Source organism: Lichenostomus cassidix, chromosome 1, assembly GCF_008360975.1.
Source record: "Lichenostomus cassidix isolate B80296 chromosome 1, HeHo_3.0, whole genome shotgun sequence".
In the NCBI taxonomy this organism is placed as follows: domain Eukaryota; kingdom Metazoa; phylum Chordata; class Aves; order Passeriformes; family Meliphagidae; genus Lichenostomus; species Lichenostomus cassidix.
The window spans coordinates 81,904,099-81,930,468 of record NC_139479.1 but is presented as its reverse complement, the minus strand read 5'-3'; the positions used below and the strand labels follow the sequence as shown (position 1 = coordinate 81,930,468).

The following is a 26,370-nucleotide window of genomic DNA, read 5'->3' as shown; positions in this document are numbered from 1 at the left end:
AGGAAAAGAAATTCAAATGTGTAGATTATAATGACAGATTTTTATTCAGTGTTTTAGTGTATATTTGAAAGACCTAAAGTATTGTGGAAGGTCTGCATTGCCTATAAATTTTCACTGGGCAAATAACCCCATGGATTCTGCGTGTTTGCTTTTCTTTTTCATATTTGTTTTCTAGTTATTCCAGCAAACATATTTACTAGCAGGAATCCCTAAGAAATCCAGTAGGTTTTCAAAGGTTGTTAGGTTCCTCATTAGTGGGCTGATTCTAGGAGTTAGACCTACTCTACCTATAAAGAGAAAGTGATATTCAGTCAGAAATAACCACTGTAGCTGAAAGGTGAAATTTTAAAGATGCATAATAAACTATTGCTGACTCTTCACAAGTTAAACAAATATCAGCAGAAAATAATCACTGTGTAACTGCTGTAGAGAAAATAATTTGTAGAAGCATGTAGGCAATGCGTGTGCAGGTTCATTAAAAGAGATAATTAATTGAAGAAGTTATTTGCTACCAAATTGCTGCCTATCCATGACAGAAATGAATTCACTGCTACTCTAATGGTAAGAAACTCATGAAGATGTGCCACTGCTTGGAAGAGGTTGGGTGTGCAATTGTAAGCCTTGGGAAAATTTTAGAAGGGCTCGTGATTGGTCAGAGATCCAAATCTAGTGTTCCTATCACTGATCTCTAGTTCCATCTGCCATGTCACACCAAGGAGATGAGATTAATAAATGATGTTTCAGTATTGGTCATATATGGCCTACTCTGTGTTTTGCTTCTGCATCATTACAAAAACGATGGAAAAAACCTAGTTCTAACAGTGGTATTCTTTTGAGGACTAAATGTTGTCTAATCATTTTACAGGTATATTAATATTTATGGGACTGTGCACATGTGCACTGTAGCCTACTTACAGGGTCTATTTAAACACTTGATTACACAGCAGAACAGTTTGTCCAGTCTAATGCCCTTCTGTGCTGCATGTTGCCTTGGCTGGTTGGAGACCCCCAGGGAGAATGTCATCTCAGGGGAGGGGGAAGCTCAACCAATACTGAGTTTACTTATTGCCACTTTCTGCCTCTGGTATGGGACATGTTAGGGCTGAAATGAGCTGCAGAGATCAGAACTATTTTGTTTCAGTTTCTGAGGGAATCTTTTCTGACAGCGTGCTGGACAGCAGGGAGGCACAGTTCTGCATGTAGATTGCAGTCAAGGATATGTTTGCTGTAGGCTGATTTATCCTCTTGGGAAAAAGTAGTTAACCTGTGGGCAGCACCATGCTGTTCTAACTAATTCCAGTGTCTCAGCTAGCTTATTTAGAGCTGGAACAGATACCAATGCACTGCTCTGCAGGCTGAAATATCAATGTATGCTGGAGTGTGAAGTCTGAAGATCATTTTGGCAGAAGCATAATTTACTTCCTAATATTTCTGTGAAATCAGGCTGCTGGGTCACAGCAAATGTAAAGGGGTGTGTCAGACTGGGCATAAGGCTGGACACTTCAAATGAGAAAATAGGGTAGCTGCTGCCTGTCTGCACTGTGTCCTGTGCAGGACTTGGGTGTAGTGAGGCAGCTGGGAACCTGCTCCTCAAACCTGTGAGCTTCTTCCACGTGAAGGAAAGGCAAATAGGGCATCTGGGTCCTTTGGAGCAAGATGGGTGCAGAAGTGCTGCTTTTCTGGGAGCTGATTGCTGTGGACCACATTCCCTCATCTCCACACTGTCGCGTGGGGAGGAGGCTTGAGGTGGCATGCAGGAGGGTGGGTGTCTTGCTGTGTTCTCTCTGGGCTTGTGGGAAGAGAATGGCAGTCCTATCAAAATGAAGTGTAAGCAAGTCCTCAGTTTCCCTTGCCTCGGAATATTAGCCAAAAGAAGAGAGAAGAATAAATAGAGGAAGGTGTATTAAGGGTTGGGGGAAAAACAAGCCACCATTATATTTATATCACCACAGGGATTTTGACATTGAACCACAGACACTGATTTCATTATTTCTTCACTGACTGAGGCAAGATTTGCCTTGCAATTTTTATTGTGGATAAATTCACCATGTGGATTTCCTTTCCCAGGCAGCTTTAGAACCACAGTAATCTTACAGCAGACTGTTGGATATTGCTTCCAGAAAGTGTGTTATATCAGATACCTGGGCCAAACCTGTTCTTTTAATTGCTTATGATCCCAAAACATAGATTAGTTCATATCTAGCTTAACACTTGAGAAGGGTCAGTTGATTCTGTATGCTGATCTGGTACTTAAATCAAAGCTATAATCATTGGAATTACCATCATATTAGTTTTTGAAATTGAAGTGATCACTTTTAATCTCCCTGTTACCATTTGCTGCCTCTTGCTAGCACAATGTTTTGCTTTTTATATTTATTTAGATTTCTTGTTTATTCATTAATTTATACAACATTTATTGCAAATATACCTGGAAGCTGTTGCTAGCTATATGGGTTTTTTTTCTGTGAACAATCCAGCCTGGCTTCTGGGAGCTATCAGTAATGCATCCACAGAAGAAAGTTTTTGACAAAAGCCATCCAGGATGAAGTTTATTTTGGTTTGCAAGGTGGAGGCATTGTAGTTATGTGTTCCTTGCCTCACAGGAACTGGAAGAGTAGTTATACTGAACAGCAGCCCAAGGCTGCTTGACAGAGGGGTTACTGTACCCTGACCTCTTTCTGTGGAGCCCAGCCTTGTAAATCCTAACATATTGAGACAATTGGCTATCTTTTCATGGTAGCCAATATGTTCTTGTGATATCCTGGCCAATTCTGCCTAGAGGAATAGGTAAATTCAGCAAGTTGCAAAGATGGTACAAAGGCAACTTTTTCCTTTCCTCCCACATTATACTGGGCACAATCTCAGAAAACTGGAGGTTTTGTCAAGTTGCTTGAAAACAGTGAAGTTCTCTGAGGAGCTCATTGAAACCATGCATTAACACATAACTGGAGTTCTTAGATACCACAAACACGTGCAAATTCACTAGTAACTAGCTCCCAGACAATCCTATTAAATACTTTGAAATCACAATAGAAAAAAAATTTTGGGCTAGTTGTGTGACCCAAGAAAATTCTTTTATCCCTTGTATTTATTCTGGTTGTGTTAAGCACTGTAAGTTACTCTGGGCAATCATATTGCACATCTGCTGAAGTTTCTGAATGTTTGCCTCAAGCAATACCAAAGAGATTGCATTGCAGAAATCTGGTCTGAAATCTACTGAAATGTATTTAGCTGGCATGAGCCCGAGTAATACTGTTAAATGGCATTACAAACTGCTGTGCATACATTAATTCCAGACAATGTACACTTAAAAAAACTCCCAGTTCCAGAAAAGAAGATTACATGACAGATTATTCGGCACCAAGATGAACAATGATGCCTTTCCTGCTTTTGCCATGCAATAAAAAGATGGACAAAGTACAAAGTCAACTAACATTGGAAGGATCTGTACATGTCCTGAATTAGTATCAGCCCCAGGTGGGTGGTGGCATCTACATAATGACCACATCCCAAACATTCAGTTGGATTCCTGGGATGTTGTTTTGCTGAAGGGATTTGAACATTTCTGGCTTCCAGGAGATAAGAGACGCCTACAGCTGTTGGAGAAGACAAGTCTGAATTTTCTTTTTTGAATATTACTTTTTTCACCTAGCAGCTACTGGGTTCCTGAACTGATGTGTTGGCAGTTTCAGCCTTTCCTGGTTCATGGAGGGCCTTTATTGTTGAGGCTTTTGAAGAGAGAATGATCGGTTTAAAGTGCTTCCAAGCAGCTCTCCTTGCATATGGTCTCTGGTTAATGCTTAGGTTTTAATTTAGTATTTAACATTCTTCTAGTGAAGCCTGATGCAGGCAGGAGTGCCCATGGCATTCCTCAAGGCTGTCCACTCTTTGTTAGCAAGCTGCTGAGCTCTGGCCTCTGTCAGTTCATCACAGGGTTGGTTATCAGGCTTTTCCATACACAGATTCATTTATTTTCTGGTCTTTCCACTTGCCTTATGTATAAATCTTGGCTATTTCCTCTCAAGGTTAGGCTATTTCGAGCTCTGGACTGAATATTGAGAGGTGACTGAGCTCTTGCATTACTGATGGAAAGGAGTTCCTTCAATCCTGCATCCATTTTTTGTAGCCATCTGGGAGGAAAGGAAAGGGATTAATCACATTTTCAGGGAGTGTGTGTAGAGATGGGATGCAGTTTTGATTAACCTTCTCTGCACACTTAAAGAGCCTTTTTCCTTCAGATTCATACACCAAACAGATGGTTTTATATGTGAAGTAGATTGGTTTAGTTTCCATGGAAGGAATTTAATTTATGGAAATTTAGTTTAATTGACTGAAAACAATTTTTGGATTGCATTCTTTGGACTTAGTAATACAGTTGTGTGTGACTTGTGTCGTATCAGTAAATACTTCCTAGTGTGGTTCCGTCAGCTGCTTTCAAGCTAATCACAGCGCTTAACTTGGGCTCTCTTGGTTAAGTTTTTGACATCTGCATGAGACGAGAGATGATTATAACTTCTGCTTACCATAACTAAATTTATTTTCCTTTGTGAGTAATGGAGAACCATTATAAAAGTCTATCTGCTCTGCATCCTGCCCTATAGCCCTTCTCTGAAAATGATGGTGAGTGATCCAAGTGGTCCTAAGTGAATGATCCGAACACAAGGATCTCAGGTGAAAAATGGCATTGTTTTTGGTGCTGCACCAGTAACTGTGATGCTAACAGTAGTGTTCACTTCATCTAGATTTTATGATTCTTAAAGATAATTAGACAGAGGTCAAGGAAGGATTTAGTTAGGGTCTAAGTGGCTGTATCCCTATAGATGAGCTTTGAGATGGTTTTAGGTTGGACGTAATTACCAATTTCTTAGAATACGTGCTTTGAGTATGTGTTAATTTAAAGATGATTTCTAGACTAAAATAGGGGCAATTTAATTTAGACATCCAAAGGTTTTCACAGTTTAGGAGAACCTGCAGAACTGTTAGATTGGGTGATTCTGAGGCTTTAGATGCATTTAAGGTGTCAGGAAATATCCCAAATTAGTTGGGATTAGGTAGACTTGATTTAACATCGCTTTCATTGTGGTTCTTTTCATAGCATCTGATAATCCTACAATGTTAAGAAACTTAGTCATGCTCATGAGCATTAATAATCTTCATCTATGAGACCCTGAGATCTTGTATGTTAAATGTTTTGCTCTTTATTCACTGGTGTGTGCCCATGGCAAAGCAGGAGGTCAAACCAAGTCTGAAGAGCCATGAGCTGTTGCCCAAACCAGTGAACTCCTGACCTGAAAAGGGCAGCAAGCAACTGCTGCTCCACTTAGATTTTTCACATGAATCTCCTCTTTTTCTTGAAATTAAAGTGTATTCCTTTACTAGTTTCTTTCTATGTCCTATTTCTGCAGCTGGACCTTCTGACATGTTACCCACATATCTCTGAATTATGTATCAGGCATAAAACTGTCAGGCTTCTTCAGAAAATTTGGCTGGAGGGCATAAATCCCCTTCCTCTCTCACACCTTTCACTGGTTTTCTGTGGGGATTGTAGAGTTGCTGAAAATAATGTAGTAAAATACAGTATGTAAGATAATGTAGTAAAAGAAGAAAGAGTATGGTGGTGAAAGATTCTTCTTACAGGCAAGCTGGAGATTTTGGAGGCTGTTCTGATTGCTGCATAGATACCTTTAATTACTATGGCTCAGTGGAATGGAAAACCACATGCCGGGAAAACATTAACACAATAATTTGCAGGTTTTTTAAACAGACACATGAGTATGTTGATGGTGTAATCTAGTGGGAAACCCAGAAAAATATTCATAAATGACATCTCATTGATTATGGTATTTTATTAAGAATATAGCAATGCCAGAAGCTTGATAATTTTTTTTTTCCCCTGGAAATATGTGGTGCTAACACAGACATGTCTTCAGTATGTTCTGGGAGGGTTTTGAAAAATATCAAGCTCCGTTATTGAAATCAAGCATGCTGCCTGTGATGGAGGAAGGTACAAATAAGTTCATTCACATAGGGAAAAATACTTTGGGAAATGCTCTGGGTGCTAGAGCACAAAGCTGCACACCACAGGTGGTAGAGCTCAAAGATTCAGTGAGCGTGGAGATGTGTTTGCTCAGATTAAGGAAATCAAATATTTCAAATAAATCTCTAGAAATGGCTTGAAAACATTAACTGCTCTTACTTATATTTGTCATCCAAAGCTTTGCAGACCAAAGTGTGCCCTTACTGAAAGGTAATATGCAGTTGCAGATCAGGAAGGACAGGTAGTTGTAATCAAAACACTGACATTCTGAGACTGATTACTGGGAATGAGAACATAAATACCAGTTTGCAGATGAATAAAGTCAGGGGCAGACCTGTTTACCACACCTGCTAAACTGAAAGAGCGATCCTGAGAGTCCTGGCTCTCAGTCTGGGCTCTGACTGCTACCAGTTTGCCTTCTGCTGTAGAAGAATAATATTCTATTTTACACTCTTTGCTATGCAACAGTGTAATAGTGAATAAACAGATCTTTCTTGTAGTAGCAGAAGCCAGGAAATGGAAAGCAAATTGTGATCTCTTTTGGTCTCAAATGTTTCCCAGTTCTATTTAAGCAAAAAGGTTTTATTTGTCCAAGATGTGTAGAGCAATATGTAGGCAGAAGCTGCTTTATACATGAACTTCTATTTTCATTCTGATTTTAACAATTAGAATTCAATTCTGTGGTAATTATATAAAAAAAAAATCACAGATGATGGTAGATATAGGAGATCTGTGATAATAGGAACATGTTGCCATAGACACAACTGTTCAATGTGACACTGGGACACTGCTGCGTGAAGAAACCCACTGAAGCTGTATTTCACAATGCCCTGAAATTATGCAGTTGTGAAAAATTAATTATAATCCTTTCACTGAAATACTGTGATGTTGATTCTAAAATATTCAACAAGCTATTTCAGTGCAGAGGGCTGTCAAATGACAGAGAAAGCCAATACATCAGGAGTACTGAGATATGTTTAAAAGTTTTAGTTCTTCCAGGTGGCCAACATTTTTGAGCATTGCATAGCTTTGTTATGGGTTTTAACAGCTTCACTTATAGCTTGGGAATTTCTACACCTCTTTCAAAAACCTTTCTCATTAATTGGCATGAAATACCTCTCTTTATAGAAAACTTAGCAGAAGAAGCAGAGAACAATGCAAAGCAGAAGTGTAAAATGACAGTTTTCTTTAACAGGCAGTAAATGTGGAGTTGAGTGTGCTTCCAGATTGTTCCAGTCTTGTGGGGATTTTTGTGCATGTGAATTAGCAGATACATCTGCATGAGGTCCAGAAGAACTTGGCCATCATCTAGCCTGACTTCCTGGCCAGGACTTCACTGAAATCAGCAGACAGCAAGCATTTGCCCATTTAGCATATTTTGTGGTTTGGCTTGTTTTTCCAGAGCATCATATACCGCAGCAGCAGCCGCCATTAATGAGCAGATTTCTGATGAGTGTTTAGCAAGATACATTCTTATTACAAAGGTAAACTTATGCAAGCACATAAACACACTCTATGTCAATCATTATTATTTAATTCTCATTGCCTTATTGCATCACAGGTTTTGTGAGGGACCAGGTGTCATCAAAGGTGGGGAGATGAGCTACATTCCTGTGCTGGTTTGGTGGAGGATGGAAAAAAGCCCTTCCTATGTTGTATGTTTATTTTATTGACTTCAATTCTTTCCCTTCAGACTCAGATTTTTAAAAAAACAAAAGCTGCATTGCATCTCTCCAGCTCACAAAAGACTAAACCATTTGCATTCTTCTGTTTTCTAGACATGAGTCACCTCTCACAACAGATTCTCCTCTCCTCCTTTCTGGGGGAAATCTTCTTATAGTCCAGTTTGACTTCTCCTACTGAGCCAGTAACAGCTCTTAGTAGCCTTGGTTCTGATTGATAAATACAAGCTAAAATGTCTCTTGCCCACCTGCCTTTCAAGTGTACTTCCACTGAAGACCCACACAATATTTCTATCATCTATATCAGGACTCCCTGACTTTCTGATCAATCCCTCACACTTCATATACTTTCCATCATTTTCACAGCTTATTGGAGTAAACTCCATGTAGGAGTTTCCCAAATCAGGAAACCACATTTGGATTAAAGTTACCCCATAACTGCAAATGTATCTGAAGTTGTTCAGATTCCAGTATTCTTGTGTTCAGAATACTCTTTGATAATTGCATGATGCTCTTACACTGTATCCAGTGTCCCAGTCTTTGTGACTGAACCAATATTCACAAACACCTCTTAAAGGTGATCACATATTCCAGCATGTGAACTCCAATTTCAGTGTGGTGATGAAAAGGAGATAGAAAAAGTTATTTTCAGGTTCTATTACTCTGCTTTTGTATAACAGCTATAGTAGAACTGATAATCTCCCAAAATAATAACAGAGAGCATCAGCTCTTTATAACTGAGGTTTACAGACAAACTGATTATTGTGGCATGTGTGTTAGGATTATTTTATACCTTAAAGAACATCCGTAAAATTCCTTGAAGTTAATAAGATGGTTGGTTTTAGTGTTGGTTTTAGTAGATGCAGATTTTAATTCAGCATATATCATACTTTAGTCTGATTTTATTTATTTTTTGTGCAAGATTCTCATACTTTATAGGACTGTAGATATTTATGACCCTGCTGAAATTAAAAAGGTTACTTGTATTATGATTGACAGTAGGCTCTGGCTTTGTTTTCCTAAGAGATTTGATGATATTTTTAGTTAATGTGTGAAATGGGGCATGCTATAACTTCTTTGGGTCAAGGGGACTGCAATTTCTAAAACTATTTAAATAAAGTATTAAGAGAACAGAAAATGTTCCTCTTGGATAAATATGGCTCAAGTCAATTGGTATTCTGCTGTCAGCATGCATGTCTCATTCAGTCTTGTCCTCCATGCAAAAGAGATACTGACCCTGTGTACTACACTGAGACTAATTTTGCATATAGACATATTAACAAAATGTTTATAGACAGCCCCATAGCCAGAAAGACTGGCAGAGATTTTTAGCTTTTATAAATAGTTACAGAGGAAGCAGTACTAAAGTCAGTTTCCTTGTGAAATATCATCAGATTATAGCAGTAATTTACATTTTACAAGATATTTCACTGAAGACATTCTCTGAATTTATCTGATCTCCACTGCATGTGACTCAAGGGAGTATTGAAGTGAGAAGAGAACATGCTTGGAAGAAATATGTAAAGCGTGGTATTTTAAAAGGAAACTTCTAACTACTTGGAAATAATAGAACTCCTTAAATAATATTGGTTAAAAAGGGTTCTTTAACTGCTGCGAAATAATAGAAGTACTTAGATACTAGCAGTGTAAAAAGTTGCTATTCAGATGTAAATGTGTTGAAAATATTTTGTGGCTCTTAAGGACATTTTAAAATTTTGACTTTGTGTGCCAAATTCTTCACTACTGAAGCAACTAAAAAGAATAATTTCCAGAAAGAAATAACCATGCTTTGACCACAACATTTGAGGTATTCCCTTGGACCTAGAACAACAAAACATGGCAACAGTTGTTCAGTCAGTACCTGTGGAACATCACTACACCATCAAAAATAAAAAACCCCACAAAACTTCTCCTTTATCATGATGCCATTAATTACAGCCCCTCAGGAGATGGGGTATAACTGATGAGATTTCTCAACAGCAGGTTTCCGAAGCACCACGTGAAATTCTAATTCCCTTTACAACTTTCTTATAGGCCCCATTTAAGTACTGAAAGGTTTTACTAAGGTCTTCCTACAGCTTTGTCTTGTCCAGGCTGAATAACTCCAGCTCTCTCAGCCTGTCTTCATAGGAGAGGTGCTCCAGCCCTCCAAACATCTTTGTGGCCTCCTCTGGACCTGCTTCATCAGGTCCTCATCCTTCCAATGTTGGGCCCCAGAGCTGTGTGGGGCCCAACATCCAGAGCTGGATGCAGCACTCTGGGTGGGCTCTCAGGGGAGCAATGTAGATGGGGACAAAATCGCATCCCTCAGTCTGCTTGCTGGTCACACTCCTTCTGATGCAGCCCAGGATAGGGTGGGATTTCTGGGCTCCAAGTGCACATTGCTGGCTCATGTTAATTTCTTTATCCACCACTATTCCCGAGTCCATCTCTGCAGGGCTCTCTCAATCCCTGAAACAGGTGATTGCCCTGACCTAAGTGTGATATCTTGCACTTGGTGTTCTTGAGCTTCATGAGATTTCCATGGGATGACTCATCAAGCCTGTCAGGGTTCCATTTTATGGCATCCTTTCTCTCTAGCATCTCAATTGTACCACTCAGCTTGGTGTCGTGTGCCGACTTTCAAAGTCACACTGGTGAGGTCACTAATAAAGATACTGAACAGTGCTGGTCCCAGCATGGATTCCTGCAGAATACTACTTGGTAATGATCTCAATTTGGACATTGAGCCATTGCCTGCAACTGGCCATCCAGCAGATTCCTAATCCATCAAACAGCCCATCCATCAAATCCATATCTCTCTAATTTAGAGACAAAGATGTTGTGTGGGACCCTGTCAAAGACCTTACTGAAGTCAAGATAAATGATACCAGTTTCTCTTCCCTTATCCAGCAGCACAGCCTCTCCATCACTTCATTGTAGGAGGCCAGCAGATAATTTAGGGGTGATTTGCCCATTCTGAGGCCGTGTTGGCTGCCTGGAATCACTTTCCTGCCATTCATATGCCTTGACATAGCTCCTAGGAGGATCTGTTCCATTATCTTACTAAACACAGAGGTGAGGCTGACTGGCCAGTAGTTCCTGTGGTCCTCCTTTTTTTTTTTTTTTTTTTAATTGGTGTGATATTTCCCTTTTCCAGTCACTGGGTACTTTGTCTGGCTGCTGTGACTTTCCAAATATGATGGAGAGTGTCCTATCAACTACACCTGCCAGTTCCCTCAGGACCATGGGGTTCATCTCACTGACTCCCATGAACTTTTGGACCTACAGCTGAAAATATTTTGACTTGATGGGTAAAGGAGGAACTGAAGTAAGGAATGAAAGAATTGATAAAACCCTACAGGAAAAGTCCCAATCAGTCAGGGGAAGGGTTTTTTGCTAAATTTATTGTTATTCTAGGGTATTTTTAAAGTCTTCATCTGAGTATTATTTTTACAGTTTGGATACTATTAGAATAAAAAGTATCTGGGTTAGCCAGGTGTCTGTAAATGTTGGGAGTCACAGGTCCCAGAGGAGATACAGATGTATGATTCATCACCAGTTCACCAGTTTTCACAGAGAGAGGTTCCCGACAAAGGTTTTTTCCTCCTTCATGTTTATAATACACTTATTTTGAATATTCATTTTTTGTAAATGGAAAAATAGATTGCTAGATTTAGCACATTATTAGAGTAATTGGACCTATTCAAACCTATCTATTCTTTACTGAGCTTAATAGTTTGCTTTTAACTCATAAGATTTCTAGAAACATCTTGATTCATCATTTGAAATCAGTAAAACATAGAAAATTACACTAATTGTCTTGTAAATAGTTTCCCTCATTAATTAGCCTTTCCTTTCAAATGCTGTGCAGATTTGAAATTACTTTTCAAGAACCTGCTAAATTTAAACATATTTTTAAAACAAGGTGTTTATCTCACTGATAAGATTTATAGTTGAAGTTTTTTTTACATATTAAGCTAATAACTGTTATCAGTGGAATGAAGAGGAATAGAGCATAGGCAATGAATATCCATCAATATACTCTCCATTGTAAATTCAAACACTTTACTTGCTTAATGAAAATACTGGCTACATCTAAAAAAAACCATACACATATATTTTCTTGAAAACTTGGGTTGTTTCCAGTGCTACAAAATTTTTTATCATATTTCTTAATCTAACCATAAGTTCCCTTTAAATCGTTTCCTCAACCAAAATTACAGTACAAAGAATAAAATACTAAGTGTTTTGGCACACACAGGTCTTTATCAAGTACAATGCAAAATCCAGTTGTTCCTATACAAGTTTACAGTGAGATATTTAATTTTAATTTTTTTCTTGCAAAAAGACTACAGCATTGCTGGAGGTTTATTTTTAAGTGCTGTAATAAATGCAATTGAACTTTGGAAGTTCATTCCTTCTTCATTCATGCTGTTACCATGGAAATGTGGATTTTATGCTTAAATGAATAAGCTTAGTTCATAAATTATAGTTCATAAATTATAAAAGTAAAATGTTAATTCATAATTGTGGAGTGATGGCAATCATGACAAGATAGGCATCATTTTCTCCAAGTTTCATTTTTCCCCAAGTTTTTCAAACAATCACGGTAAATTATTTTTTTTGCGTGGAAAACGAGCATAGGCTTTTAATCATTTAAAGGCTTCTAATCATTAAAGCTTCTTGTCTTGCATTGAGTTGGTGGTGTTTAGTCTGGAGAAAACGAGGCGGAGAAGGGACCTTATGTCTTTCTGAAACTGCCTGAAAGGAAGTTGTATTGTGGTGGAGTCACTCTCTTCTCCCTGGTATCAAGTGACAGAACCACAGGAAATGGCCTCAAGTGGTGCCATGGGAAGTTTAGCTTTGATATTAGGGAGAATTTCTTCATTGAAAGGGTTTTCAAGCACTGTAACAGGCTGCCCAGGGAAGTGGTGGAATTGCCATCCCTGGAAGTGTTCAAAACACACATGGATGTGGCACTTAAGAACATGGTTTAGTGGTGGACATGGTGGTGCTACATTGATGCTTGGACTTGATTATTTTAGAGGTCTTTTCCAACCTTAACAATTCTATGATTCTATTATTTCCGTATTAAGAATAAAGGACCAACTGAAGCAAAGGCTGTGTTCCCTTCATGAGAGACTTCGAAGTTGGACAACCAAGCCAAGAGCACTCTGTGTGGTTAATCTTCCCACAGCAAGGAAAACAACCTAGATAATCTCCTAGGGTTCCAGCTTGCCATGGCCTTTGATATGACTGTGAATGGAAATACCTTTTTGGAGGAGTTGTCATGAAAATTCAGGTCAAGGAGAAAGGCAGGTGTCCTGTCAAAGTCACAAAATGAAACACAGATTGTGGAGACATGTTAGTAAGCAATTTGAGTGAAATTCAGGAAATTCAATTGGGGATCTTCAGAGTTGGAAAGGACTTTGCAGCCTGGGTGTCTCAATTGAGGCATTAAAGGGGTTATGTCATCTCAATCAGTAGTATAGGATGAGGTATAAAATAAACTTGATCCATGGGATACAGGTACAGGAGTTGAAAAATGAGGTTTTGAATAACTTAAGGTGAAGCTGAATCCAGTTCCTTCTTTCTGATCCTCTGTTGCTTGTTTTGCATCATTTTGTTTTAGAGTAATCAGGAACAATGAGAAAACATTTCCTGAAAAATTCACAGTTGTAGAAAAAAACCAGGATGGGGTCATTCTTCACTAATTTTTTGTTTATCATTTGGCCTTTACTTATTTCTTTTTAAAATTTGCATATTATAAATGGCTTTATGGCTGAAATTATGAAATACTAACTGCAAGGCCTGGTTTATGAAATATGTATAAATTTTAATATTGAGAAGGAATTATTTTCTAAGTAAATTATATGTTTTTGTTATATACCTAATCAAAACCTTCCTGAATGCAACCACATAAGGCAGAAATTAGAGAGCTGGGACTTTAAGAGGAAAAGTATTAAATGCTCAAAAAATCAGACAAATATATTAAGAAGATTGTGCAGGAAAAAGGGAACAGAAAGTTTTCAGGGAAAACTGTGGCTTAAGTTAAATCAGCCCAGGGCAAGGTCTTTGGTGTTTACTGGTCTGGAAGTGAGGAAGAATATTTGACACAGCAACTTACGCATCGGAATGCCAGGATTCCAGAGAGCTGTTTACAATACTGGAAATGAGAATTTGTAAATAATCTACTCAGCCTTTTTCTTTCTCTTTGTGAAAACTGTAAGATTTTCTGAGATCAAGCTGCTGATGTAGTTCCCCTGTGTGCTATTTCTTACTAGGCTTTGCTGCAGTGGACAGCCTAAGAAAGACTTCTCCCAGTTGGGGCTTTGTTCCACATTCTTCTTTCTGTAGTTTTTTTCCAGATGCCACATAGATTCAATCCTCTGTTTGTAGTCAGTATTTGCCATCTGGAAACTGTAGGTCCTACAGCACCACAGACCTGCAGTCCATATCAACACTTCTTTCAATATGCCACCCCTCAATGTGGATATCTTCAGTGTAAGGAACTTCTTGCAGAGGAGGAAAAGTTTAAAGTCTTAGAAATGGGGAAAATATTAAAATCATTTCAGTTTAGAGCTCCTGTGCTGAAATCAGAGCTATTTAGGCAAGGCAGGACTAGGGTGCTGTATAGATTGTCTCACTGCAGTGTGCAAAGACAGGGAGTGATGGAGCATGACTGTAGCCAGAGTGCCATGACTGCACAAGTCAGTACCTCCTGCAAAAAGATGGAGAATCACACCTCTGGCTACTCAAAGTCAGTGACACAGACTATCAGTGTTGATACTAATAAGCATTGCATGGCCTAGAAATATGCTTGCAAACCTCCACCATTATGCTCAATTTCCTGCAGACATCCACCCCTCCCTCTTTTGGAGGACAGGAGTGTCATTTCTCCCTCTGTCCACTCAGAGAGAAATGAACCCTTTTCTTCAGACCTGTCCCTCTCCAATTTCCGTTTCTTTGCTAGCCAATTTTTGCTATCTTCGTGATCATCACAGGGTGATCACAAAATCTGTCTGATTGCAATGAGTCATTTTAAGACCAACTTATAATATTTACCCACGAATGTGCTGTTTAAGTAAAGTGGGGCATGTTGCACTGTCATAAAGCAAATCCTGGAGAGCGTTGGTTTCTTTACTGCATTTTTAGGCTATTGTTTTTATTAGTGCTGTCCTTTAAAATACCACCCTTTCCATCATGCCTGCCTAAAACAAACAACCCAAACTTGAAAATGCTTGGGTGGCTGAGGATGAAAATTGTTGTTCCGCAGTGTGGTTCCAGTGTTCCTCCCAGAGAAGTGGTGGATGCTCCATCCCTGGCAGTGTTCACGGCCAGGTGAGATGGGGCTCTGGGCTACCTGGTCTAGAGGGTGGCATCCTGCCCTGGCAGGGGATTTGAACGAGATGATCTTTAAGATCCCATCCAACCCAAACCATGCTGTGATTCTGTGATATTGTCAGCTCTGTGCTAGCACAGTGCCATGGCACTGCGGGGGTCCTTGAGCCACAGCTTCAGAACACAACAGCCATAAGGCATTCCTACTTCTGGTACTACTACTATTACTGCTGTTACTGCTACTAGCTCCTGGTGCTCTTCTTCTGGGCAGTGGTGATGGATGCTGAGAAGGGCTGTGCCCTCCTTGCTCCTCTGAAGCAGACTGGCCTCAGGCCCTCCGGAGATCAAAGTCTTGCAAGGCAGCATTGTTTCCTCTGCTCTCTTTGAACCTCTACAGACAACCAAGGTTTCCTTCCAAATGCTCCTTTTGCTCTTCTGAAGGCACAGGAGCAAAAAGTAACAATGGCATTTCACAGCTCAGGATAGTGGCTCCAGTTTCTGTTATCTAAGAATGTTCAGGTCACAAGTTGTGTGTCTTTTTAGAAAGGGTCTGTAGTATAGTTCCTTTGGACTACTGACTCTCTTCTGGTGTTAGACTTAACCTATATTTTTTAAATTGAATACTTTTTTTCATCTTTGGGGTTCCCCATTGTCACCTGTTTAAAGAGGCCCTGAGAACTTCAAATGTTCTGCTGTTTTTGGCATATCTGGGTGACTTGGGCAGGGCTTTTTCCCCACTCACTTCTATCGACTATAACTTTAACTGTAAATATTACCAATATGTGATGCTTTTGAGTAGTTGTTAGACATCCTAAAATATTGTATGTCCTTGATGACAATGCTTTCTTTAACAATTAGGCTGCTGTGATAAGAAATGTCTTGGCAGAGGTGAACAAGCCCTGCAGGGATCGGCTTGTGTAGATTACCTGAAGTCGCCCCTGATAGATGTGTTGGGCTGGTCTGCTAGCAGAGTAATCCCTTGTTGGTTGGTACAGAGATCTCAATTTGTCTGGCAAATTCTCACATGCCCACAGTTATTACAGGAGGCAGCTGAAGTATGGATGGGGGTCTCTCTTCCCTTTTCACTTACAGTGTTATGAGGGCCAGTCTGTAATTTCCTAGATAAATTTTCCTCTCAGATGCTCAGGTGTCATGGGAGTTTATTCTGAGTGAAGACTTTGGAAGTGAATTACTTTTTGTTTTCCTAGATGAGTCTGAAGTTTTATATCCAGGTAATCAGGAATTGTATCATTACACAGACTTGCTTTCTTTTAGTGGGATTTCCCCCATGTTGGGTTTGTTTACCTAAATCCAAACCCATTAACTTTTCTGGGATTGAGAAAAAGTTGTTTCAAAGACTTTGCTGACTGAAACCTTGTGCAATTCCTTTGGCAGAAAGAAAGCTTGGATTTGATTTTCATATGCAGCTACATGCTTGCCTGAACCTTGTCTCACTTCTCAAGACTGTGCATCTTTTCATCTTTGCTTTTTGAATTGCATTTCTCTGTGGATCAGAATTCCCTGAGATCTGTGATATTTTTTTCAATGACTAAGATACTTAATTTTAATTTTTAGTGTACTGCACTGCAAAATAAACCATGATTCCTTTCACTTTCTATTCACTTGAAGAGTGACCAAAACAAATGCATCAATTAATTCTCCCATGCTTTTTCTGAGCAACACATTACTATATTTTAGCTTATTTGATGGATATTGCTGCAGCCAAAGTCTGAACCACCATAAGTTTGGGATACTCCAGCTTTTGAAGTATGGTATCTAGACCCCCATTTCATTACTAACAAAAATTGCAGAATTAGATTTAAAACCAGGGTTCATCTCCTTTGTTGTGGAAGTCATTGTGCCAAAGAAGGCTGTGATTACTAATTACTTAATTTGTATGACAGATGGAGCTGGGATGAAATTAAGTAGCTGTCTTGGGCTACGTTGTAGAGCAATATCTAGCTTTAAACACGACTGCCTTTTTCATTCCTAAAAAAAGGCACAAACAATGACAAGCTAAAAATAGCTGTTCTCTTGGAGTTGACGACAGTTTCTGAGAGCTTGTCTTTACAAAGATGTTGGAAAAAACCTTGCTGTCTTTTCCCCTCCCCCTTATTCTTAAAATGCACGCCCTTCTGTTTAAGCTTCTTCACCCCGTTGCCCACAGAAAGATACCCACTGACTTGGTTAGGACTTCAGTGTTTCTGCAGATTTCCAGGGGGGTTTACATAAAACATTTAAAGCAATCCTAAAAGTCCCTGCAGATATTTCTATTAAGTTATGCTTATCCTACGCAAATTGCTCTGTGCTGATAGAGAAGGAGGTAGTAAAGCCTCTTCCACTCTTTGCCTCCCACAGTATCTGCTGCAGTGGGGGAAAAAAAAAAAAGAGGCTCTTTTCTGGTTTTATTCCCAGAGACTGCTTCATAATTCAGTACTAATATAGGTGGTTTCCGGTGCTATAAACAGAGTTGAGTCTTTGACTTTGTGTCCCTGCAGCCCAGTAAACAATCAGTTAATTCGCAGCATCCCAGCGGTTGACAGGAGTGAGAGAAGTGGTTTGATTTTATTTTTGTGCCTGTGAATTAAAGCTTTGCCTTCTGGCTAGGTTCTGAGTTCCCTCCTTCTGGAAGACATTGGAGCATTCTGAATTCAGAATATGTAGTTACAAATGTGAGGACACAGACTTCTTCCAGGATTTTTCTGCTTTCATTTTAATTTTTCTCTGTGTTTCTAATCCCAGCAAGCAAGAGAACAATTTGAAATCAATGTCCAGTGCCTGAGCTGGGAGCACAATGCAATTCAGGATCTTTAGAGCTAGTCCGCTGCATTTTTATTAAATGAGAGGGAAGGAGTAGGTGGGACTTTTTATTTAAAAATAGATTAGCACAGGGGACTGAACTTGCATTTAAGGAAACGTTAATAAGCCAGACAGCCATTGTCCTTAATCAGAGACTGTATTTGTAAGTAGAACATGTTGAATCTGTCATGATTGATGACGTTGTCTTTGTTAAAAGGGATGCTGCATCTTTAACAAGAGCAGACAGAAGCAGTGCAGAATCTACAGTAAATTTGAGACTTGGAAGAGAAACCTTTCTTCATTTTTCTGTGTATAACGTTTGTAAAATATTGAATAGGAAAACATCAAAGCCAGGGGGAAATATAAGTAACTCACTGCTTACGTTTTAATTCCTCACCTTTCCCCTCTGGGTGAGTTCCCCCTCCTTTTTCCCCCCTGAATTTAAAATGCTGGAAGGAAAAGCAACTGAGGTCCAAGTTTCAGATGCTGAATTCTCTGCTAATTGAAATTACTGGGCATATTTCTATATATAGTCGCTGAAGAGATATGTAGCTTTCACTCAGTGCCTTCAAGACATGTCTTTTTGTAGTCAGAAAAACAGAGATCAATGCATTTTCAAACTGACAGAGGGAACGGATGCTCCTTAGTAGCACATGCTCGGGATCGTGTGTGTACCGTTTGTGCAGAGCAGAGACGCTGAATACTGGTCCATATGCTCCTTGTTTACTGCAATGTTTTTTGCATGTTACTGTGCACTCCGGACTAATGTGAAGGTAAGAGGGGACGAGGCAACAATTCGGCAGGAATGTACATGTAAAACCAGCTGCAGAAAATGTCTACCTTGTGTTGCTGAGTACTTTGGAATTGCTGGCTGAACAGGCATATTATTACAGGTGGTTGTGGAGGCTTTGTTTTATCATTGTCTGTGTGGCTAAAGCATAGAAGCATGTTTGAATTTTGCAGTTTAGCGACCTTCAGTTTTTAACTGCTTGCAGTTCAGGTTCTGGGCTTGTATGATCTGATAAACATTTTTTGCTGCTGTCCAGGTAGGCCAGAGACAAGATGCCAAAGGCTGTTTGTGCAAGGCTACATAGCTTTATATAGGATAAGAATTCCTATAGTCGGGTCCCCCATGCATCCTCCCAGGGCTGCTGCTTGCATGCTTTCTTGTTGATTACTTGTCTGAAAGCCGGGAGTCTTGGTGCTGCTGTCTGGGTTGGTTTTTGTGCCGATGTGTTTCTAACTTGAACCAAAATGCATAAAAACAAATTATAAGCAATGTCCTAAGAAATAAAGAAAGGATTATTACTGCAAAATGCTGCAGGAAAATGCCAGCTGGCTGCACCGGTCTCACAGTAACTATTAAGCAGCATTTGTCACTAATGTCAACATTTGCTTGCTCTGTTAATTAGAGTCAGAACTTCAATATAAGTTGCTGGATATATTACCTTCTCTGCAATTAGGACAATATTAGCAGACAGGTTCACTGGCATTGAATTGAGCTCTCAGTCAAGCTGTGGGCCAGCTGTGGGAATCCAGTTGCATAATTTAAATGAATTACAGTCCTTAGCCAACATATTGGGGAGGCACTTTTGGCGTTCTGGCTTTTTCAAGTTTGAATGAATGTGTCTGTCTGGGGAGGAAAGCACTGGCAAATGACAGATAATAATAGTCAGAACAGTTTTACCTACAGAAATAATTGCAAAGGATTTTTTGCTTTCAAACTGCTTTAAGCATGCCTCTGAATTAAAAGTGAATTTTCTGTATTTGAATTTGATTTGATAATAATTAACTTCATATTTATTAGGTCAAAATATTTGTTGTAATTTGATTAAAAAAGTATTTTGCATTAAAAGTTCATGTTCTAAGACCCTGGTCCTATGTTTTTGCTGAAAGTCTGTATTGTTGTTTGCTGTACTAAATTGCTAAGAGTTCACATTTTATTACATTCTAATTAACTTTTGCAATTATGATCCGCTTCTAAGGAGGAATTCTTTAAATCTGTGGATAACAAGCAAAAAAATACAAGTTAAAACTTTTAATGCTACTCTGTCTTCCTAAAATACATAAATAATCCATTTCTTATGCTTTCCTCTAACATTTTTGTCAGGTTAGTAAATGTTATCTGTTTTATATTCCCTGTGATCTATGCAGTAAATTGTCAATATAGAAATGTTTTGAGACCAACCATTCTTTATTGCTCATTTTGTCCCTCAGCCTGCAGTACTGTACTGAAGATCTTCTATTAAAGTGGGGCTATTGTTGAGATTTGATTTCTCAATTTAAATAAGAATACGTACAAGGAAAATTGCAATAACTATTTTTACTGTAATTGCCATGAGATACCTTGTCAATAAGCACCTCAGCAACTGTTAGAAGTCTAATGGGTTTAACTTTTGAAATGTCTTTGCTCCCATTCATAGACACAGAAAAAAGTGAGAGGTTTGTACCAGTACAAGTCTGGCAATTGTTTGGACAAGAGAGTTTTAATTTGCTGGAACTTCCTCAACTGTTGAGTATTTCTGATACAATTGTTTATTGTACAGTATCTGCCATTTACATGATATTATTCTGAGGATGTTACCTCCAGATGTTCTACTTTCAGCAAACTCATGAACTTTCAATGAATACTTTGATCGTCTACTGTCCAAACTCTGCATTAGGCTACAATAATGTAAGAAAGCAGCACCAACTTTGCAAACCCCCCCCCAGGAACTGCTCAAGTACCACTTGCACCTTCAGTAACTCTTTTTCTGACATTGAAGTTTGCTTAACAAATAGGGGTTAATTGAAAGGTGCTCCCTATGCTTGGTCATTGTACAATATGTTACATAGTGTTTCTGAAGAACTCTGTTGCTTTTAACTTGGTTGGCACTAACATAAGCCACAGCTCTATGGGTGGCCAAAATAAATTAAATACATTATAAAACATCTGTTTTGTATTTTGCATTTTCCCCCCTTTATGGGTGGAAAAATCTTAGTGGTACTCAAATATTTTAGTCTTTAAGTCATAAGATAGAATAAAACTATAAGTACAGGCTGTAACAGGAAATAGATTTGCTTGGCCTGGAAAATGAAAAAGGAAAGCAATTGGGTCTGTTTCTGATGGCAGCTGTACGTTATGGCTTTAGAGAAAGCAGATTTTTCAAGTTCAAGGTAGGACTCTCACTTCTTGATTGCTAGACTGTATGAGACTGCCCATGTGAACTTGGTTGGCATGTGCAGACTTATCAAAAGAAAGAGAGGTCTACTCCATGCATTCTTAATCAAAGACTATTTTTACAGCTGACTAAAGAGCAGTACTGACTGTGAACACAGACCTGCCTATGTGGATGCTTATGTCTTCCTGCCTGAGCAGAAACAAAGTCACTGGTTAAAATAGGCAAAAAGATGTCTTGAGAAGTTATGCGCAAAATATCTTTGTATGTCAGAGTTTCTCTGGACCTACATTTTGAATTATAAAAAAAAAAAGAAAAAAAAAACTACTGCTTTCTATTGCCTGTTTACCAGATACAGTGTTAAAATTCTACACTTTGGACTGATCTCTTCCTTGCTCTCATGTGTGCACAATTTTTTTTACCTCAGTGGAAGAAACCAAAAAGGAGCAGGGAAGTCAGGGAGTTAAAATCTAAAAGCACTGCCTCCTAAATCAGAAGTGCTCTTGTGGAAATGTGCAGTGTGCCTGAAAAAGTGAACTCCTGCTATATGCAGTAGTTAAATATATTGTATTTTCAGCCTGAGTAAATGTTGGGACCACAGGCTAACTACGGCAGGGGGCTGCCTAGTGTCAAGTGTTTGTTGCTTTAATTGTGTCCACTGTGTATTGAAAACACTTTATTCATATGCAAGAGATTTTTAGAGGTTGCCATTAAAAACTTTCTGTTCTTGGTTTAGGCAAGTATTTTAAATTCACTCAGTATTAGCAATATTTCTTGTAAAACCATGGCTAACATTGCAAATACTTATGCTCCATAGTCTGACTGAAGCTTTAAAAACTTTTATGGATTCGGACTGGCTTTTCTTAAAAGTTTGTAGAGGTTTAGCCTTCCCTTTGCCTTGATGAACTCTTTGTGTAGTTCTGACAGATTTTACTGTGAATCTGGGCTGCTATTTTTGGCTGACAGTTTGAGGGTCTTACTGGAGGCACAGCTGGTGCTTCTGGGAATTTGGGTAGCAGAGATGAAGTCTTCCATTTGTACTTTAGCACAGAACTAGATGTGAGCGTTGGGCTCTCTCACCTTGAAACATCTTCTCAGCAGCAGTCAGCACTGGCTTTGGGGTCGTCAGAGCTTCATGTAAAGAATGCTATGAATTCAGATCTGTTTGAAGTGCCAAAGGCTTCCCAGGAGGTTCAGAGTTACTTCAGCAGGAGTTTTAGGCTGTCTTCATGCTAATGGGCACACTTGGCACCTCACAGAACTGAGCTCCTGCCTGAACACTGGGTTAACTAAGAGCTTTTTTTTGGTAATGGCTGCTAACTGTCGGCTAAGTATATTAGCTAAAACTGTGGAACTAAAATATTATGCCTGTGTCAAACAGCTACCAGGATGTGATTTATGACTGCAATGTTGACCTATGATGTGTTGTCACTTTTTGAGGATCTTGGATGATGTAGAGGACGTGGTGGGGTAGAAATGGAGCATGGCCAGGGCCCCTGGAGGGTGTTGGGAGCTGGAATCCTTTAATAACTTTAGCTTTCTGTGTTCATCCTCTTTTTCCACATGCATTGCAAAAATATAAATAATTATTTTAACCTTGAAGTTTCCAATTGCAACTTAAGGATTAAGGATTAACAGCAAAGGCAGAGGAATCATAATAGCAAATAGCAAAATGTTTCATTGCCCAAAGCTGTGAAACATCACAAATTACAACTGAACTTCTGACTTCTGTCTGCGTTTTTACACACAGCTGTAATTCTTCCTCTCTGACAGTATATATTAATGATATAGTTAGATAATTAAGCTGTATATATACCATATTTTGCCACTTGTACCAAGAGTTGTTTTGGTCTTCCAAGAGAAAAGAGGTAATGGATCTTTCAGACTTGGGTCTGTATTGCCAAAATATGTCCTGCTGTGCTCTTATGATATTCTTTGCAAGGGGATGATGAGGTGAAAAAGGACTTCAAGCTCTCATAGACTTCCATATATGATCCTTGGTTTCCTTTGCATATTTTCCTCCTTTAAATGTTCAATCATGCATCATCATCTAGCACTTCTCGATGAAGTGAGGAACAGTTCAAAAGCCACAGGAATGGCTTTGATATAGCATTTTAAAAGGAGTAAGCAGGAAAGATTGGTTTCTCACTTTTCGTAATGTAATTAAGAATTGACTCATGAACAACTTTATTTGAGTTTACTCCTTTTTGTAGCTCTGATTATGTCTGACAGTCTGGCTTACTTTACTCATGACTGCAGAGACATAACTACAAGTGGCAGGTCAAAGTACAGTTCCTCTGCTACCTTAGGATACCAAGGCAAAATGTGGGTTAGTACTAGAAAGCAAACAAAGCTGGTGTGGAATTTCCACCTCAAGAGGTTTGAGTAGGAGGAGAAAGATAATACTATATAGGTTGTGAATATCCAGTTGTATTTCTGTAATATATCTTTTCATCTGCTTATAAAATGTTTGCCTAGGCTGTAAAATAAGCAAGACCTTGAACTTTCTAAGGGATTTGTGTAACACCTGTGAGATCTAGCCTCAAGAGCTACAGCCAGTTGAGGTCTTTGTATTGTTGTCATCCTATTGCTAGATAAAGATGGCATTTCAGGGAAGTCATAACTCATTGCAGAAGAAGGAGTTAGTGGCTTCTTGGATCAGCTTCTACAGAGAAACGTCTCTCAAAATTATGGCATTAAGAACATGGCATTTCTTTCTTTTGGTAGCTTGCTGTACTATTTATGGCCCAGTTTTTGAAGTCACACCAGTGACATTAATAGGAATTCGTCAGGAAACCTGAATCCAGTCTCATACTGTTCAAACAGTAATTCTGTCTTGAGTAAGAGGTATGTTGTTTGAATCTTGAAGATTGATTTTTCCACTTTTAAAGTCAAACTTGGGAAGATTTGTAAGCATTTACAATACCTAAGTATAAACTTTACCACTCCACCCAGCTTCAAAGGCTGATTTAGAATACATGACCATAACAAGTTATGAATGAAAGAGGTAATTAGAGTAGATTAATAATACAGCAGTAGCTCTGGTTTTCTAGATATGATAAGACTGGGACTGTATTTAACCCATAGACTAAAATAATATTCCCTTAAAGGCTATTACAAATGTGTGAATAGGTATAGAGATGCTAAAATGACAAGCACAGTGTAAGGAATTAAATCCACTACTAAGAATCTTTATGAACACCAAGCAAATATGAATATTTTGCCATGGGGATAAGGGGCACTTATCTAAAGTTAGAAGAGTTAGTCACAAAAATAATGGTTGGAAGGTGCAGAAGCTAGGCACTGATTTCTTCATTCAGAAAGTTCCGGATAGATAATAATACCAGGAAAAATATTTCAGTTCTATTTTGTGTCTCCTATTTTAATATGGGCTCATTAGAGATTATCTAATGAGCTATTCCTATCAGAGATACATAATTGGCCTTTTTGTTAGAGGAGAAATAGAAAATATCTAGGACTGTAAAAGTATTTAAATTTATTTGGTTTTAAATATGTGCAAGGAACTAGAATATACCATGTCTATATGTGACAACTTTATGTTTACATAAAAATGATGAAAAGTTAAATCCTCTACCATTAAATCACTGCTGATAGGCTTGCCCTATGTGCTTAAGATGCCAGTGTTTATGTGATTTTTATGAGATTGCATAGAAATTAGATCAACAATCCTGATTGCAATGCTGCCTACAAATTGCAGTGGAGCCAGGAAAAAGTAAGGTTTTTTGAGGGGAAACCCTGTGACTCCTATCATCCGGATGGGGAGCAGTGCAGGACACCATTAATTGGTGATGGATGGAGTTGACAACAGCTCGTCACAATTAAAGGCTGCCCAGAGATCTCTCATGCTTATCTTCTATCTACGTTCCCTTCCAACTTCACCTGCTTTTCCTGTCCCATGTGTTGGCGCTAAGTTGGATAAAGGTAGTGTGTGCTTGAGTGGCAGGCTGTGTTTTCCAGGGTAGCCTTCACAGGTGTGTTCTCCCTTGATGCTGCTGCTACTGACAGTGTAGGTATATTTTGGACATGCTGGGATGTTTTGGTCCCATACTTTTGGTGTGGGATGGAGGCATGAAATGCTTGTATCCATTTTCAGAAGGGGAAGCCCCCATTCCTTTCCTTCCATGATATCCTTACAGACAGTTGGAGACACAGAAAGTGTCTTTTGGAAGTCAAGATGCAAAAGAAGGTTCCAAAAGGAGAACTGATTTTTTTTCCACTTGTGGACTCGCACCAAAGAAATGAACTCTGGAACTCATTCAGTGCAGGCAGTCTGCATTCCAGCTATGTTCACATGCCAAAATAATGTGATAGCTACAGATTAATGGCTAATACAGAAGTTACAGAATGAAAAAACTTATTAAAGCCATCACTGTTTTCTCAGAAGAGGAGGAAGAGGTGACTGATTCTTCCCTTTGCAACTCCAGACAAATCTTTGTGTTTGAAATAGTAGAAATTCTCCTGATAGCTGAGTAGCTTCCAGACTTTTTCTGGAAAGACAAGTAAAACAAAATCTGAATCCCATAAAGCAATTTTTGTTTCAGTCTCTAGCTCACCAAAGAAGCAAACCTCTCAAATTTCAAACAGGAATCTCTGCAGAGAAGTAGTTAGAAAGGCTTTCCTGCCTTTGATAGCACAGAGGTCCATGAAAACTTTTGAAAAGGAAGATAGACTGGAGAAGTAAAATTCAGAAAAGCATTTTCATCCAAGTTGCAGGACAGATGAAGAGAAATATTGTAGATACTTCACACATATTTGCAGATATTTTGGACAGGATTTTCAGCTTGCTCAGAACTTCAGTTTTCATTTGCAAACAAAACCAAGTGACCAAGTTGTTAAGTTGGGCAGAACAATCACAGTTAATCTAGTTTGTCAGAGCAGACTGTTTAACTAACATGAGCTGTTGGAGGAAGGATCCAACTCTTGACACCTGCCCTATCTTTTAGAAAAACATTCTGTTTCTGTTGAATAATTTCTGATGAGCAGAACCTCTTACACCTTTACAAATGTATTATTCCAGGGGTTAATCACTCTGTTGGAGGCATGTGCCATATTTCTAGTCTGAATTAATCTAGTCTCAGCTTCCAGCTTTTGCTTGCCTTTCAGTTTTTTGCCTCTTAATCCACTGGGCTGAGGAGCCACTGCAAAGGACTGTGCCCCTGTCAGTCACTCTGGGCTACAGTAAAGACATCATCTAATCATCTCTTTGATTAAGTAAATACACTGAGCTCCTGGCGTCTCTTACTGCAAGGCATGATTGTCAGAGCTCTCATCTGTCTCATGACCAGTCTTTGAGCTCTCCCTGGTTTCACAGCAGGAATCCTGAGCTGTGCTTGCCACAGCTGCATGGAGC

The 26,370-nt window shown here is 39.0% G+C and overlaps 1 protein-coding gene across 13 annotated transcripts in view; it reads left to right on the top strand.

The window, feature by feature from the left end:
• The window catches only part of DLG2 (discs large MAGUK scaffold protein 2), a 981,187-nt gene that overhangs the window by 236,917 nt on the left and 717,900 nt on the right, over positions 1-26,370 (top strand). Inside the window, exon 1 of one of the 13 annotated variants that reach the window (XM_085065690.1) lies at positions 17,776-18,614. The exons of 11 other annotated variants lie outside the window; for them this stretch is intronic. In XM_085065690.1, the coding sequence (XP_084921816.1) occupies positions 18,495-18,614 (120 nt within the window). In that variant the 5' untranslated portion in view covers positions 17,776-18,494. Of the gene's footprint in view, positions 1-17,775; positions 18,615-26,370 lie in introns of those variants that run through there. One more of the 13 variants, XM_085065726.1, reaches the window with a different exon arrangement.